This window comes from Eremomyces bilateralis (genome assembly GCF_010015585.1).
Source record: "Eremomyces bilateralis CBS 781.70 unplaced genomic scaffold P152scaffold_41, whole genome shotgun sequence".
NCBI lineage: Eukaryota > Fungi > Ascomycota > Dothideomycetes > Eremomycetales > Eremomycetaceae > Eremomyces > Eremomyces bilateralis.
Window position 1 is genome coordinate 84,718 of NW_022985107.1, and position 16,014 is coordinate 100,731.

Sequence of the window (16,014 nt, forward strand, 5' to 3'; positions counted from 1 at the left end):
GTTGTGGCCTTTTGTAGGATTTGGACCGTGAGATGGGAAGTCAGGTGCCTGGTGCTGAGCTGCCCGAGGCCCGATTGTGGACGGTGGCACTGATCGCGTCGAAATTGCACCTGAATATAATTTCTGTTGATCCTGGATCGTAGAGGTCAACCCCTGGGAGTTCCTTGCCGTGGAGGATGACGCTCGGTATGGCCCCTCTATGCCTCCGCTGTGAAATTATTACCAGTGGCGATAAGGACCTGGTCGTCCCCCTGGAATTGCCGCCCTGCCTGGTCAGTTTGATCTTTCAGTTCCTCCGCTAACGCCGGCACTAGGCCACGTGCACCAGATTCACCGGAAGCTCTCGCTGGGGAGTTGGTAGTAGATTTTCTCACTACAAGCGAATTCCCAGACGTCGTACTATGCATTCTAGCATGTGGTTCGTTCTCTCTCATGCCGAAAGTGAATGAAGAGGGTGTCACATCTATTTGTTGGAGGCGATTGGGGTGGATCAGCCCGCTATGCCAAGTGAGTGGGTTGCATGGAATGGGTTGGCCATTGTTACGGGTCTGTCGAGGCCAGGTGCTATCAATACAAAGGGAGAGATAATGGATGTCACCTTGATCTCGCTAGTGACTTCAATTCTCGTCGAGGCGGTGTGTGTCAGACCCGGCGGCGCAAAAATGCTCCCTGAGGCTGGAAGCTTTCCTTTCTTCTTGCCATACGAGTACCTCGTAGCAGTCCTGTGGTTTCACGGATTAGTGGGAATGGATTAGGTAGTGCATGTAGTCGGGAACCTGGAGTTATCCTGGTGTCCCTCAGTATCCGTGCTGCCTTGCCGCCATGGCGCGCGATCAACGGGCGAGTCGGTGCCATCACGATATACCATATTCCAGCTGTGCGGCGCATTAGATGTGTCTGTTCGTGTGGGAATAATCGCTAGTCGTGATGGAAATGGTTGGTGCTTAGACTTTGGGGCAGAATGATAATAGTTATCTAGAGACTGTGGACGGTTGGAGCTCGTGGCTTCGTTTAATCCCCTATGTGGTTCCGAAAGGTTAGGCACCAATGTCAACAACGGCTTTCAAAGCTCTCTGCCAACCATTTACCTCATTATCTCAGCACATTCCGACAGATCGATCGTTTCTAGATCTCTTCCTTCGCCAGGATAGGCAACATATCACTGTGATGGGACAACTCCGAGTGGCAGGCAGATTGGATACCATCCTCAGCTTCGGAGAGAATCTCCTCTATTGGGATGAAATCATCCTCACATCCGGATTTAGAGTCATTGGGCTTGGAAGACCCGAAGACCTTTGGGGATGCAATTCCCATAACTGTCGCCCTTCAGGGGCGATCGATTCCAGGCGAACAAAACGCAGGTTGTTGTTGACTCGGCGTTTGGGGGCCGTGTATTTGAACAGGAACTCTGCAAACGGGTTTCTCTTCTCTGCTCGGACAAAATAAGTGTCTTCCAACAACCATGGTCTTGGAGAAGCCCCGCTCCAACCGCCAACGAGAAACTCTGGACTTCATACGTCCGGAATATTTCAGTGAACAACTTCAGTCTCCTTTTTTTTCAGTCCCTGACTTAATCATAGTCGAACCGGATGTAGGCCTCGGCATGATGAACTTCGGGGTCCAAAGAATCGATCGGTTGGAAATAGAAGGGCTTGCTGATGCCATTGAACCCCGTTTTGTTGCTACGGCATAGTGACTCTCCGATACAGAGCCGGGCACTTGGCCGGTGCTCGGAACGAGCCGACGGATTCATTCGACGAGCCCACATCTGTTCTTGATGGAGCACGACACTGGCGCAAGCAGTCGCTGTTGGCATCCGGAACGTTGTCGGCTGCAGCATAGCACTGACACTTCCACAAACTCCCCAATGAAGTCTTTCCACGAAATCGCAACCCTGAATCGGCCGAAGTTTGCGCATACATGTATTTCGATCGACGAACCGTCTTCAGATGTACGAGATTCCTCCAAAGTAGACCATTGGCTCGAGTTGGCATCCAACTTTTGTGCAGCCTTTGCTCGTGAGCACTTGCAGCGAGCATTGAACACCCTCGAATTCAGGCGTGATGATATTGAAAGACAATGAGGATATGGAGGGATGATAGAGGAAGGTTCGAGATTGAGAACAGAGTATAGTGGAGTTTATACTAGAATTGAAAATCAATGAACACGTAGAAGTCGCGTCGACGCGTCGACGCGTGAGTTAGACCTTGGGTAGCAGACATCCCCATCTCCACAGCTCCGCAGTTCTTACACCACGGACTGCTCGACTGGTTCTTTGCGCCACCAAACCGCGGGTTGGCATTTGGCAGAAATCGATGAATGTAGTACAATGAAGAGGGAAGAATCTAGTCATCATCTGATTGATACTGTCCTAGGCGGCTGGACCTGGCTCAAACGCAAGCATCTGCCGTAGATCAAACAAAACTGTCATTCCCCGATGCCAGTTGCAGCTAAGCGACGCGGAGATCTGCATAATTCAAGTGATTTTGAGGGTGGCTTGGGGAAGGCGAGACTCCATGGTACACAGCAGTAGACGAAGGTGCCGATGTGATAAGTCGTTTACGCCCAAGTTTGGGTCACCTGCATCCAACCATACATTCAAAATTAAGGATGGAAAAATACCCCACTGACCTGCATTTACTACTCGTATGTGTCGACAAATCCTTAATTGAGGCTAATGAAGGCGGAAGAAAGTTGCACGATGTTTCAAGAACAGGGATAGGCGTCCAAGTATCGGTGAAAGTTGGAAGCCAAACATGCAGCGGAAATCCATTGCTAGTGTCATTAGGGACATCCGTTCAGATATCAGGGTTCAGCTGTGGACAGTGAGATGCAACCGAAAGCAGTGGACAAGTTCATGGTTAGAGGTAGTCGCTCCAACGCTGGATTTGCAGTATGCATGCTGATATCAGTTTCGAATGACCCCTGCCCTGGCTGTGTGGTTGTCGTAAACTCCATTTCCCATATCTGAACCATTGGACATCACCAAATCTGAAAAGCGGCGTCCATTCCCCGTCGATTAATCCTATATCGCAATCCTCCAAACTCCACATCGTTGGCAATGTCGTTGCGATCATTATATCTTGTAGACGACTCCATCGGAGTACCTGTACACTGTCAGTCGTCGTTTCTAGACCCATGCAGGCACGGAACTTACATGATCTTGTTCTGGTCGCTCAAGACCCTGAGCACCTTGTCGCCCTCGGAAGCGGCGAAAACCGCCTGCCCAACTGCGCTCATCCGAGAATTGACAGCGGTCAACAAGGGTTCGAAGTCAGCCGCATCATTGGCGAAGACCGCGCTGTCAATCATCTGGCCAAGTGCTCTCTGGAAAACGCGAACGCGCTCTTCGCTCGGTTGCATCGGAGCACTCTCTTCCGCTGCGCTGGAATCCCCGTCCGTCTCATCTGCATCGAGATCATGGGACACTGGGGCGGCGCTCCGGAACTGTGATGGTGGCTGTGTCACCGATTGCGATTGAGATGATTCAGATTGAGTTGGGGGCAGCTGGGAAGCCGGTAATGAGGATGCAGCACCCGTAAACTGTGAGCTATCGTCCCATTCACCGTCCCCAGTCGGGGTTCCATTCGCACTAGAAGGCCCAACAGGTCTGGAACTTCGAGTTCGAGGGCCTTCAGGGCGGCGGGACCGGGAACCGCTCGGTGCGGGATGAATACCACTATCGTCATCATCATCATCATCATCATCATCATCATCATTGTGGTCAGACGAATCGTCGGAATCTGACGAAAGCATGGCATTGTCCGCCCGTGTTTTCCGACGTTTCCTGCGCTCTTCGGCAATGACCTCCTTGAACAGAGCGAAGCGAAGAACTTCTTCTGCAACCTGCGCATCTTTGGTCTCCACCCGACTGCTCAGACGGGCTTTCGCATGGGCCGTGGCCAAACGGATCAGCGTCTCCAGAGTACGAGCCGTCAGGGGAGCGGTGCGACGTTGATTGCCCTCCAACAGATCGTTTCGAAGCGCCGAGTACGTTGCCACGATGTGGTCGGCCGCCCCCTTGGTCAAGATGGGTTTGAGGCGGTTCTTTGCATACTGGATATACTTTTTAATGAATGGAATACTCAGCACCTCCACGCGACGCGAGCTGCCACGCCCCATGGTGACAGTGACACCTGAATGCAACATGATATTGAACTTCTCATGCACTTCCGTAGTGGCGGTGGTGTCCTGCCGGGGTTCGCCCACGCCAAGGACCTGGCCGGTTTGTTCAACGACCGGTTGGCCTTCATCCGCGCCAGGAGCCTTGTACCGATGCATGCGCAAGACGTGTTCGGAAACGGTGCGATCCCGCGCGTCGTCGATATCGTCCGTCACGATGAAGAGCAAGTCGAAACGACTGAGCAGGGAGTCGGGAAGGGCAATGTTGCGGTGAGGATCTTTGCGAGTGTCGTACTGCCCGTAGATCGGATTTGCCGCAGCGATGACGGAGCAACGGGCGTTGAGACTGGTGTGAATGCCTGCCTTGGCGATGGTGACGGTTTGCTGCTCCATGACTTCGTGAATGGCGACCCGATCCACGTCACTCATCTTGTCGAATTCGTCGATGCATACCACGCCGCGGTCGGCAAGAACCATGGCACCCGCCTCCAACCGTCGTTCTCCGGTTTCCTTATCCGTCGTCACTGCGGCCGTCAATCCTACTCCAGATGAACCCCGACCCGTGGTGGTGATCGCCAGTGGAGCGGTATTGTGAACAAAACGAAGCAGTTGCGATTTTGCGGTCGATGGGTCTCCGACCATGAGAATGTTGATGTCGCCACGAAGGTGCGTCCCGTTCTCCAAGTTCTTCTCCATCCCGCCCAGCAACATGAGCAGGATCGCCTTCTTGATGTAGTCGTGACCGTAAATGCTCGGCGCCAGCGATTGGCTCAGCAAGTCCACGATCCGTTTGTTCTTGGACATCCGATTGATGTTCCGGACATCGCCATCCGATATTGGCGCCTGTGCGATCCCGCCGCCCGATTTCGATGCCAACGAGATGATGTTGTTGGCCACGACCAAGGTGCGGAAAATCGCGCTGTTGTTGGAGGCGTTCCGGTTGCCCAGGGTTCGATAGATGCCCACCAGCTGAATCCGGTCGCCCGGCTTGGTTCGGTCCACCAGGTCGTCGTCGAGGAAGACGTCCACCGAGCGTGGAAGCTGTCCGGCCGGTGCACGCTCCGGCATCTCCTGGATCGAGATGGTTTGGTGGTCGCGATATGTGCTCATCCCATACTCGGTGAGCAGCTACACGAGATTAGCGACATCTATTCCAGGCACGGGATGGACGTTACCGGATCCCCCCCATCGTCGGTCGGATATGCGCTGCCTGTCGTCGGGCCATTCGCTGCCATGGTTGCATCTCGATATTCTCGAAAGACAAACGACTCCTTCGCCTCATTGTAGTGGACGCTTTTCACGACTTTGGGCCGAACGAGTGAACATCGGGTGACAATCCCTTCCAGGGACACCATGTGGTTGATGTGATGCGATGACAACGTTCGCGGATTGCAGGAAAACTCGCCAAAACTTCCTACATAGGCACAGTAGTACAGCTTTCGCACCGAATGTTAGCATGAATCCCGACGAAGCCCGGATATCCTTACCATCTCATGTATTTGGTCTCGTTTGGGGCGATTCGGCAAAGTGGAAACAATGTTCTGTAAGGCTCGATCGAAGGCAACGGCATAGTCGAAAGGTTCGTTCAGAAGGCTGGAATGCGTGAGCGAGGGGGATTCGGAGCGCCGAACCCTGGATTGAGCCATACCCATCCGCGAGCGCTCGATTGTGGGCTCGGATCTCGTCCAGGTTGACCTGATGGTGTCAGAACCGATCGCACCGTTATACCGGAGCCGAACATACCGTGAGTCTTCGAATCCCTCGATTGAGCATGACGATGATTTCTGCGCGGTAGCTAGGATTCGGTCAGCATGCGGCGATGCTTCGTCCATGGGACACGCACCTTCGAGCTCGCATGTCGCCTGTGCATTGTCAGCGGCGGCGCAGGCTCACACGCGTCACTTAAACTTACTCGGATCCAAAAACTCTTCCGCCAAGCGGACGCGGTCGCGAAGGACCTCATCGCGCAGTGCGTCGCCCTCCATGGCGGGGGTGGAAAGGATGGGTGGGATGGATCAACAAACAAGGACCCTGAGATGCAGAAGAGTGAGCCAAGGTGTTCGAGAGGGAGATGGCTCGGTCCCTGATGATTGATGGTTCTGCGGTAAGGTAAAGTGAGGTAGAAGTTAGGTAGAAGTGCAGCAATGGCAAGTATTAATAGTAGCACTGAAGCCTTCCACTCTTCTTGTTAAGTGAACTTTCCTCCTCTCCCCCTCTCCCACGAAATGATGTTGAGTCGACAAGACGCGTCAAGAAACGCGCTAATCCGATCGGGAATGGTACCGTACCAGAGCATTGCTTACATAGTACGTAAGTAATACCTAATCCGATGCGGTTGGAGCTACCAATTCATCCTTCATACCTCATACCTCATGCAGTCATGCTTCATACTTCATACTCACTCACTCGCTCATCATAGTGGACGGGAGGTCCTTTCGAGTTTCTATACCGCAAGATGGGGACAGTATTCGCGCTAAAGATGCAGAAATTGATCCAATCCGCTCAAAATCTATCAGAATCGCTCTTCCTTCGGTACGCGAGAGTGAGATTCAACTACGGAGTACTTCGGTTTGGTTCGGATCCATAATTCCATATTTCCATTGCTCTACGATTGTCACCAGATACGTCTTGGTAAAATCGTTCTGGAAAAGTTTGGACCGCTGCCCACTCTCGATCCTATGTAAAAGACTACAGGTACGTCGTGCTCAAATGGTTGGGGGTCAGGTGATTTGGTGACAGCAGCAAAGTTGTTGTATTGTGTGAGTTGTGTGTTCTATGTGAATGCCCGTTCCCTGGCCCTGCAGATATACGAGACTCATGGCAAGATTATTAATGCAGTTTGTAGCCTCAGGCCCCTGGATCTAATTCTTTGGCCTGCGACAGCGGGTTTGGGACGGATATTTGCGTTTTTGGAAAGTTTCAATCACGCTAATTTCATATGATAGCTTCGGGGAATCGAGGGCTAATGCCTTGGCGACAGGTCGAAACAAAGTTTTAGGCTGCGCTTCGGCGGAAGCCAATTTCGCTATTAGTGACTGTACCCACGCCGAGGCCATGCGGAGATGGGGTCGGAGATCACATGCTATGTCTGCCTCCTTTCATATCCATATATGTTCCTGGGAATGTTATCTGCGCCTTAACGTGTATATGATTTCTTTGGGTCTGCAGGTTCCACCGGTCCGTTGGAAACAGACGGAAAAACAGTAGTAGGGGCCTGAGTCTTTGGGTTCAAAGATCTGATCGTTCTGTCAAGTCCTTTCACGTCTATGCCGTTGCCAATCAATCACTCTCTATCCATGGTTCTATCCGAGAGGCCTTCATTGTGAAAGACCACAATAATGGCTCTCCCTTAGTTTCTGCAACAAATGGCGGACACAAACGACTCTGGAGTGGTCCATTACCGCCTACGCAGGGCGAGATGGAACAGGCTAGGTCAATCTCAAGGCTAGACGGGTAATATATCTCGCCATGATGAAAGCCGGCCGACCTCGTCAAGGTGTTGAAGCGCCCACGCGCGCGCAAAGTCATTACACGCCAAATCGAACGCGGTGGTGACCAATTCGGCGAGTGGACAGGATGTTGGCTCGTCCGATCCGCGCTAAGGATCTGGTGGATCGACTGAAACGTTATCCGAACGTGCGAGAATTCTCGAACGCCCGGCTCCAACAAATCGCGGCGACCAAGGATGACGCGTCTGTACCGGAGTTCATGGCCACACATAAACAATCCTTTGATTTGCATCGGGTGGCTTTCCTTGCCTACCATGGTCGGCTTCCAGCGGGCAAGCGCGGAGTGAGCCACGTGTGCCAATGGATCGTGCTTCGCCGTTGAGTACTTACTCGACAAAGACCATGCGACGAACTTGGGTCGGATCCCGTGCGCCGGCATCGTCTACTGCCTAAATCACAAAAAGCTGCACCTTGTATTTGCGAGTTGCCATCACAAGTTCTTTGTCGGAAGCGGCACGACGATGTCCACTGATGCCTCACGGCGCAATCAGGTGTGGCCGGACCATTGGAACCAGGAGACGACCAGCAAACGTGGCTGCGGAGGGTGGAGGCGGATAACGTTCGACCCGACACCTCGACGATGGGGGACCGGCTAGCCCAGGCTTCTCGACGCAATCCGATGGAATGAATCCCTCGAGCTCGCCTGGGATCACGACATCTACGGGGAGTCTGGTGATACCATGGACATCGAAGGTGGCATCCTCGAAGTGGCCGCCATCGAATCGGTCGTGGAGTGGGACCTGCCCGGGGAGAGCTCAAGCTGCGATGATACCGACGAGCATTCGACGTCGACTGGAGATCGGGCGGACGAGGACGCGGACATGAAGATGGATGAGCCGTGACCTGAAGGTGGTGGGGATCACGCGTGGAAGGACTACATGGGCTGCTTCGAGGCGGAGCGGCGTGGCTTTAGTTCCCACTCCACTCCGATCATCACCTGGGCTCCCTAAGGAATGAGGACTGGAATGGATTCTGTGGAGTTGGCAGTGCACACATCGAGATGGCATCTGACCACACTGCACAATCTGCCGTGATACCTGTCAGTGTACATACCGCAAGATCTTGAGACAATCTACCTAGACTGGAGGATCAGAATCCAACATAGTTAGCTCAAATTTATACACCTGTGAACGGATCAAATCAAATACCCATCCTGCGAAAGACCTTGCGGTATCTGATGAAGTACTTAAATCTCAGTCCTCGCTCCTCGGATGAGTCGGACACTCGGACAGCTGAGGCAGATCACCAGATCTCCAGATCACGTGATCTTATATCTCTGACTCATGCACGTGCATAGCCCATCAGGCACCATTGCCACCATATCAGCGCCTCAGGCCACAATCCTCCGGAACATCGATTTTCCCGCGGCACAACCTCTCTCCCACTGGCAATTTCTTTACATCACCGCCGCATCCAACCCTACCGAACTGTATCGTCAAGAACCTCGCAACGCCGAAAGATCCACGATCAAGAGTAAGTCAACTGTCTCCCAGACCCCTCTGCTCCTCGCATAATCAATTCGCTAATATGGATCCCCTCCAATAGTGCAGATGTAAGCTGGCTCTACTATCGCAACACTTCGAAAACTTACCCGTTCCGCAGCTTCGTCAAAACCCTCACGGGGAAGACCATCACCCTCGAGGTCGAGTCCAGCGACACGATCGACAATGTTAAGAGCAAAATCCAAGACAAGGAAGGCATTCCTCCGGATCAGCAGCGCCTGATCTTCGCCGGCAAGCAGTTGGAGGATGGCCGGACCCTGAGCGACTACAACATTCAGAAGGTACGGAGTGGGCAATTCGGATCGTGGTTTCAGTTTCCTAGGACGCGGAACGCACCGGATTGGAGCTTGGAAATGCACAGAGAGACTGACATGCGCCACAGGAATCGACGCTCCATCTCGTCCTCCGTCTCCGAGGTGGTCTGATCGAGCCCTCGCTCAAGGCGTTGGCGAGCAAGTACAACTGCGACAAGATGATCTGCCGGAAATGCTATGTATGACACCCTGGATCGATTGTGATGAATGCGGCTGACCATCGTTAGGCCCGTCTCCCGCCCCGAGCGACCAACTGCCGCAAGAAGAAGTGCGGACACACCAACCAGCTGCGACCCAAGAAGAAGCTGAAGTGATCGGGTTCGGTGGAGGGCGATGTGTGCCGACATGGGCATATCCGGCCGCATCTCGAACGAGTTTTCCCATCGATATGTGGCGGGATCTCTGCCCTTGACGACGCAAGAAACGGGGAACTGTGGCATACTCATCAGGCGCTTCTGAGGTTCGGAATTGTATTTTCCATTCAATGCAGACGATTATGAATATCCAATTTGCACCATGCACGTCCAACCCATCCATGTCTCGCCGGATACGCCGCCTCCTCGCAAGTGACACCCTGATTGAACCATCCACGCGTCGCTAGATCCGCCACACATGCAATCACAGCAGTCTTTCACCACAATCCTTTGCAGCGCCTGTAAAACGTAGAATTCGACTCATGCCAACAACCCATCCATCGCTTTCTGCCTCTGGTCCTGCAGTTTCGATTTCTGCAGCGACGAATCCTTGGCCGCAGCTTTCCCTTCACCCAGTTTGGCCTTCTTTCCCGAGCTCTCCGCCGCGTCTTGATGGCGGGATTTCCGCTTGCCCGATTCGGCCGGAACCGCATCGCCGGCCTCCACCACGTCATCATCCATCCACAGATCCTCGGACAGCCAGATCGGCAGGGCGGTGGTCTTCTGGCCCTTCAGATGGATCGACTTCACGTTCCTCCAGCCTCCCGGGATGATCCGCTCCGCTTTCTCCCCGCCCTCCAACATGCCCGCCAACAGCGCCTGCACGTTGGCCCGGATCTTCTCCACATCCCACGATGCAAACGCAACCCGCACCGAGGTGGTCGCCGCCGGGCTCAAATTGACCAGAGCGCTTTGCAGGGCCTTTTGAATTTCCTTCCCGACCAACTCGGGGGAGCCAACCACGGTGGTCGACCGGTTCTCGGCCGCCTGCCTCTGCTTCTTCTCGCCCTTCAGTTGCGCGCGGCGGTCGCCGTGGGCCGCGTTTCCCTGGAGGCTCACGGGAATGGGCCGCTTGGCCGTGGACTGGTAGAAGGTCTTGCCCAGAACATGGGGGAGGTAGGTGATGATGCGATCATCGGCCAGGAAATGGGTGTGTTCGGCCAACAATTGCCGACGTGACTCGAACGACTGGTACTTCTTCTTCAGTTTCGTGATGCCAATCACTCGTTTGACGAGCGGACGAAGCTGCTCCGGGAAGTTGGCGTGAGCAATGACGTCCTTGTACGATCGCTGCGGGTCCACCGTGATGAGACAGATATTGGTCCCTTCGGAAACTTGAGGAGCATGCGGGAGAGGCCTAGGGAGCATTAGCCGGGTCACCGCACCAAAAATGGTGACAATCGACGTACAATTTGAACGGCTTCAGGCGCTTCTTGTCCGAGATGAACTTCTTCGTCGCGAGGATCAGCCATATGGCGTCCGACGCGGCATCTGTGGTGGTGGAAGTTTCTTCATCCGCGAGCAAGTCCACCGCGGTGGACGACTTCGCTTGGGATTCGCGAGAGGTCTGAATGTGTTTCACCAGCGCCTTGGTTGCACGTAGGATCTACCGATGGGGTCAGAACCGCGAGAAAGCACGGGGTATGTCGTGAGGGTGCTTACTTGTTCCGGGTCAACTTGGTATGGCGACTTTGAGGGGTGCGGTGCCGCCACCGAGTCTTTGGACGGGACAGCCATGGTGGATAGGACTGGGCGGGAGTTTTCTCTCTACGGTCGGCAATATATGCAGAGGCTTACAACCAGCGGGCACCGAACAGTCGTGCGTGTCGGGAGTGGAATGGAATTGGGAGGAGCATGTGCAGAAGTTCGATGAGGAAAACCTCCCACTCCACTCGTTGCAGGGACTTCGAGGGAAAAATTGGCGCCACAATCGCGAAATCTTGGCAGTGGCAGAGGTGTGGCTGGTGATTTACACGTGACACTCATTTTCCCCCCGTCCCCTCTCACCAGCTCCACCTCACCACCACCAGCACCACCAGCACCACCACTTCACCAGCCACTCCCACGCGCAGTGCATCTTCTAGCCTTGATGCCTCAGGCCACCATCCTCGACGCGTCGAGTCTCTCCACCTGCAACTTCCCCCCACCAGCATTCGGGTCCTTTCATGTTATTGATTTCTTGTTTCTTCACGCGGGTTGTTGCTTGGTAAATCCTGCAATTGGACTCGACTTCCAGTGTTCGATTCCCCTTCCTTTCCCCTCCAATCCTTTGGTAAAAAAGCGTGGCGTGGTGCCTCGGACGAGAAGCTTTGGCCGCAGTTACACGCGCTCTCGCTCCGACACGCTCACACGCTCCAACTTAGACACGCCCACATATTATACACGCCTCTACACGCCCAATACACGTCTCGCGCTTCCTGGCCCTCCCTTGACCTTGGCCCACCACCGTCCATCCATTTTTACCTTCGAAACACTTGCTTCTCTCCTTCTTTGTCTCGCTTCGCTTCTTTAACACTGTCTGCGTGCTTGGTCGGTTCATCGGTATCCCACTGCCCTCCTGTACCATTGCACGTCGCCCTTGACCGAATCGTGTCGATTCTGGGTTCACTGCAGCGCGTCTTCCTCGGAAATGTCGACGGTCCTGTCCTAGGATCAACCGAACATAATTGCCCTCGCCGGTGCTGAGCACGCCACGGATATCAAATGGATCTCTCATCGCCATGGCCGGAAGATGCTGATCCGCGTTCCAGCGCGTCGGAGCAGCTGTCCAAACCTCCCTCTCTCCTTCCGGCCTTCGAGCCGTTCTCCTCCTCTCCACCGCACCGTCCATCCCTCAAGCGAAAGCTGGATGGCTCCCCCAACCAGTCCAAGGCCACGTCGAGGTTCTATCCCACCCCCATCCCAACCTCGTCCACCGGAATCCTCCCCTCGTCCCCCGACCGTCCCGCCCTGCAACGCACCGTCTCGACGCTCTCCGAACGTGCTCCGTTGAGCACCGTGCCCGACGTGAAACTCCCCGCCGACGGGCAACCCGTCCTGCTCGGACGGTCGAGCAACTCGTCCAACTTCCAGCTCTCGTCCAATCGCGTCATTTCCCGCGTCCACGTCCGGGTTCGATATCGAAGCCCGACACCCTCCAAATCCTCGGGCGAGGTGACGATCGAATGTCTGGGGTGGAACGGAGTGAAGGTGCACTGCGGCGGACGCGCCGTGGATTTGAAGAAAGGAGAGGAGTTTTGCTCCGACGACCCATCCCAGGACATCCTCCTCGACGTGCATGACTCTCGCGTGTTTCTGTCGTGGCCCACGTCCGACCGCTCGAGGCCGGCATCCACCAGTTCGGACGAGTCCGCCTCCGATACGCCCTCGCCGTCCCAACGCCATCGACCCCAGACCATTCCGTCCAGCCCTCCTGCCGTGGATGACCTTCTCAAAAGCCGAAGTCGATCATCGCAACGGTCTTCCCATCACGAGACGTTTCGCATCTCGGACCTTTCCAGCCAACTGTCCGAGCATCAGAACGCAATCAAGGTCTACGAGGACCCGGACTCGGAGCAGCTCGATGGCCGTGCGGCCGAAAGCAATCTCGCCACTCCGACTCGGAGCCGTGAGCAGCGCCGATCATCGCAACCGAAGTTGGCCAAGTCCTTGGACGACTTGTCGGATCACAATGAAGAGAACGATCCGGTGGTTCACTCGTTTGGCCCCTTTGGGGAAAACATCCTCCCTCGGTTCGCGTCGTTCAATACCTCGCACAGCCCTCGGCAACCGTCGCAGACGCGGACGAAAACCCCGTTGAAACCTCCGTCGCAACCGGTGCATGGTTCTCCGTCACGATTTCATGTGTCTCCCATCAAGAACCATGTGGTCAATCAACTAGCCTTCTCGCGTTTGCATTCCGTCCCCTTGTCCACCATCTTCGGCAATCTCCCGGACGAGCTGAAGAGGATCCGATCGTCGCGGGCGAAAGACGGCGCCAGCACCAGCGTCGGCCCGCCTGCCGATTCAGCTGGCGCGGCTCTAATGTCCACGAACGGAGACTTCACCCCATCGCAGCTTCTCGCTCTTCTCAACGGCATCCCGAGTGTCGGGGAGATCCCGCGGGAGGGCAAAGATGCCGCCGGGAAGCCGCTGGAAACCGAATTCTACTACGTCCCGGAGCTAGACGACAACGATACGAGGCGGGATGCCGTGCTGGGAAGTCGTGGGGGTACGGGACTGCGATCGGTTCGCCGGACGCACAAGGTACTACCTCTGTCCAATATCCGAGATACCTCGCTGACTGAATATAGCAATACTACTGGAAGAAGCCGCGTCACTAAAATAGTACTCTCCTTTCGGACTGGCGGTGCACTGGACTAAATTATAGCGGCGCATACCAATGTTTAAGCGACCACCAGCGATTCAACTGCATGGATCCGGCGTTTTGTTGGACATGATCGGTCTCCCCAAGCTATGATTCCACTAGATGAGAGGGTATCCCGATCTTTTTGAACGTGTGGCGATCAAGCGTCTTTTTCATGTGTTGGGACCTTTCCGTAACGATAGTCAACGGTTATGGACGGAATGTCAGCACCGAGTTTCGACTTCACTTCATGTGTATATTTAAGCATTCCGCAATAAAACAAGCTGGGGAGAAGCCAATTTTACAGCTCCCAATCATGGAAAGCGACCGTGTCAGCCTCTGCCGAGCGCAAATTGATGGGACCGAAGTACTCTTTAAAGGCCGGTTCCAAGATGTCGTCGCTCAGATGCATGTGCTCACCAGGAACGGTCCGAAAGACAATTCCTCCCCTCTGGTCCACTGCCTTCAAGCCCAGCCAATCGTCGCGGTATATATCCCTCTCAACGAGGGGAGTCACATCGCCAGTGGCACGGTTGACCTCCGCAAACCACGCGCTCTGCTTCGGGATGATCACCGTATCGTCCTCGAACATGTACATGATGAAACGACGCAGGCCAGCGAGATTCCGCGCATACCCCTTATTCTTCGTGTCCCGCTCGTTGTTGATATCGGCGAGGAAGTTGGACCGGTCCAGGTACTCGGACGAGGGCTTTCCGGTTTCGTCGTCGAAGTTCCGATAGTACTGCGCCGGGACGACGCGACCTTGAACCCATCCGGCCCAAACATTAGACCGGAACAGCGCGATGGCACCCTCGCACAACCAGTCCCCCGATTTGCACGGTCGAACGTCGACGATGCCGTTGTGCGGGCTGCCAAAGGTCACGAGGTTGGCGATCCGAGGGCCGCAGCGCTCGGCCAATCCCCGCAGGAAGACTCCGCCTTGTGAGAATCCGAGCGCATTGACGACCGGGGCGGACGAGATGTTGGGGTGCTGGGAGAGGTCGTCGCAGACTTGCTGAACCTGGACGTTCAGGTCGCCGTAGAAGGTCGCGGTTCGATCGGCCGACGCGTCCTCGCCGAGGCGAATGACATGGACATAGGTCGATGGATGAACTTCAGCGGCAAGTTTTGCGACGGACTGCAACCCTTCGCTGTCGAAGGTGTCGCCTAGGCCATGCCATACGATCAGAGGAGGCTGGTATGGCGGGTTCGGGGAGGCGACGACCAATGTCAAGCAAGCAAGCAGCGCGGAGATGGAAAGAAGGGCGTTCGCTGCGGTGAACATGTTGGCGACTGGGAACTAGCAAAGGGTTCAAACGCTCGACAGGAACGTCGAGAACATATGCGGGTGGTTTGGAATATGGTAGTCGAGTGTCAGGACATATTTAGATGAAGCCAGTTGCTACCCGAACATTCCATATACCGTATCGCATCAACGATATGTTGATAGAACTCAGAAGGGTCGGGCAATAGTCAACAAGTCGTAACTATGTAACTACGGATACTAATGTATGCATGAGGATGGCGCCAAGCACGATACCCACAATTTCGATGCCGGACCATACCATGTACGGAGTAACGCTGTGTGCTACCGAAATGGCCTCCAAAAACGGAGGTTTCTGACACTGTTTTCTGCGGTTTTCCGCCTAGGCGACACGCCCTCGTTTCGGGGAGCGCATCGATCCACCACCCCACGTGACCCTCAATCCAACCCCACGTGATATTGAGCCAAAAGAAGCGCTCTGATTGGTTGAATTGCTGCTGGCGTATTTGCGTTGATGCCCTGCTCTAGAAGGTCATTGCGCTAACTTGGGTTAAATTGGACGATTAATTTCCATTATTACTTGTGATGGATCAGAGGTCTATCGACCTGGATGCCTTGTGGCCTTGTGGCCCGTTCAGGTTTGCTCTGTAAACACCAGAACAGATAAACGCCTCGCACACCTTAGATAGATTCCTCCTTCATAGCAACAATTCAATGTTTGCCTCACGATTGGAGATTCCCTACAGTGAGACCCTTACATCCTT

At 54.5% G+C, this 16,014-nt stretch overlaps 6 protein-coding genes across 6 annotated transcripts; 2 read left to right on the plus strand and 4 right to left on the minus strand.

Moving 5' to 3' along the window:
- Positions 1-2,621: 2,621 nt before the first annotated feature.
- On the minus strand, positions 2,622-6,307 carry P152DRAFT_462824 (DNA replication licensing factor mcm3). The gene is made up of 8 exons (XM_033680419.1): positions 6,035-6,307; positions 5,966-5,984; positions 5,866-5,917; positions 5,771-5,817; positions 5,610-5,715; positions 5,298-5,558; positions 3,158-5,250; positions 2,622-3,107 (listed from the first exon to the last, which is right to left on the minus strand). The coding sequence occupies exons 1-8, from the start codon at positions 6,105-6,107 to the stop codon at positions 3,077-3,079; spliced, it is 2,682 nt and encodes an 893-aa protein (XP_033529803.1). The 5' UTR covers positions 6,108-6,307; the 3' UTR covers positions 2,622-3,076.
- Positions 6,308-8,107: 1,800 nt separating this feature from the next.
- Positions 8,108-8,454, minus strand: P152DRAFT_453113 (uncharacterized protein; the record flags this gene model as incomplete). Its single annotated transcript, XM_033678339.1, has 2 exons — positions 8,108-8,371; positions 8,404-8,454. The coding sequence occupies 2 exons, from the start codon at positions 8,452-8,454 to the stop codon at positions 8,108-8,110; spliced, it is 315 nt and encodes a 104-aa protein (XP_033529804.1).
- A 774-nt stretch (positions 8,455-9,228) lies between these two features.
- Positions 9,229-9,605, plus strand: P152DRAFT_386063 (ubiquitin-domain-containing protein; the record flags this gene model as incomplete). The annotated part of the gene is made up of 2 exons (XM_033675827.1): positions 9,229-9,414; positions 9,516-9,605. Coding segments are annotated over 2 exons (276 nt in total), but the record flags the coding sequence as incomplete, so codon positions are not given.
- Positions 9,606-9,774: 169 nt separating this feature from the next.
- Positions 9,775-11,502, minus strand: P152DRAFT_462828 (ribosomal protein L1). Its single transcript, XM_033680420.1, has 3 exons — positions 11,304-11,502; positions 11,051-11,247; positions 9,775-10,998 (listed from the first exon to the last, which is right to left on the minus strand). The coding sequence occupies exons 1-3, from the start codon at positions 11,376-11,378 to the stop codon at positions 10,122-10,124; spliced, it is 1,149 nt and encodes a 382-aa protein (XP_033529806.1). The 5' UTR covers positions 11,379-11,502; the 3' UTR covers positions 9,775-10,121.
- An 842-nt stretch (positions 11,503-12,344) lies between these two features.
- On the plus strand, positions 12,345-13,963 carry P152DRAFT_406014 (uncharacterized protein; the record flags this gene model as incomplete). The annotated part of the gene is made up of 3 exons (XM_033676846.1): positions 12,345-13,628; positions 13,698-13,886; positions 13,934-13,963. The coding sequence occupies 3 exons, from the start codon at positions 12,345-12,347 to the stop codon at positions 13,961-13,963; spliced, it is 1,503 nt and encodes a 500-aa protein (XP_033529807.1).
- A 3-nt stretch (positions 13,964-13,966) lies between these two features.
- Positions 13,967-15,606, minus strand: P152DRAFT_462830 (palmitoyl-protein thioesterase 1 precursor). The gene has a single exon (XM_033680421.1). It carries the CDS (start codon positions 15,269-15,271, stop codon positions 14,288-14,290), a length of 984 nt encoding a protein of 327 aa, XP_033529808.1. The 5' UTR covers positions 15,272-15,606; the 3' UTR covers positions 13,967-14,287.
- Between the last annotated feature and the right edge of the window lie 408 nt (positions 15,607-16,014).

Coding starts and splice junctions, on each gene's coding strand:
- P152DRAFT_462828 (XM_033680420.1), bottom strand. CDS start 11,378: ATGGCTGTCCCGTCCAAAGACTCGGTGGCGGCACCGCACCCCTCAAAG. Junction 11,248..11,303: donor ACCAAGTTGACCCGGAACAA/GTAAGCACCCTC, acceptor CCCCATCGGTAG/ATCCTACGTGCAACCAAGGC. Junction 10,999..11,050: donor CGCCTGAAGCCGTTCAAATT/GTACGTCGATTG, acceptor AATGCTCCCTAG/GCCTCTCCCGCATGCTCCTC.
- P152DRAFT_462824 (XM_033680419.1), bottom strand. CDS start 6,107: ATGGAGGGCGACGCACTGCGCGATGAGGTCCTTCGCGACCGCGTCCGC. Junction 5,818..5,865: donor GAGGGATTCGAAGACTCACG/GTATGTTCGGCT, acceptor TGACACCATCAG/GTCAACCTGGACGAGATCCG. Junction 5,716..5,770: donor AATCGAGCGCTCGCGGATGG/GTATGGCTCAAT, acceptor CACGCATTCCAG/CCTTCTGAACGAACCTTTCG.
- P152DRAFT_462830 (XM_033680421.1), bottom strand. CDS start 15,271: ATGTTCACCGCAGCGAACGCCCTTCTTTCCATCTCCGCGCTGCTTGCT.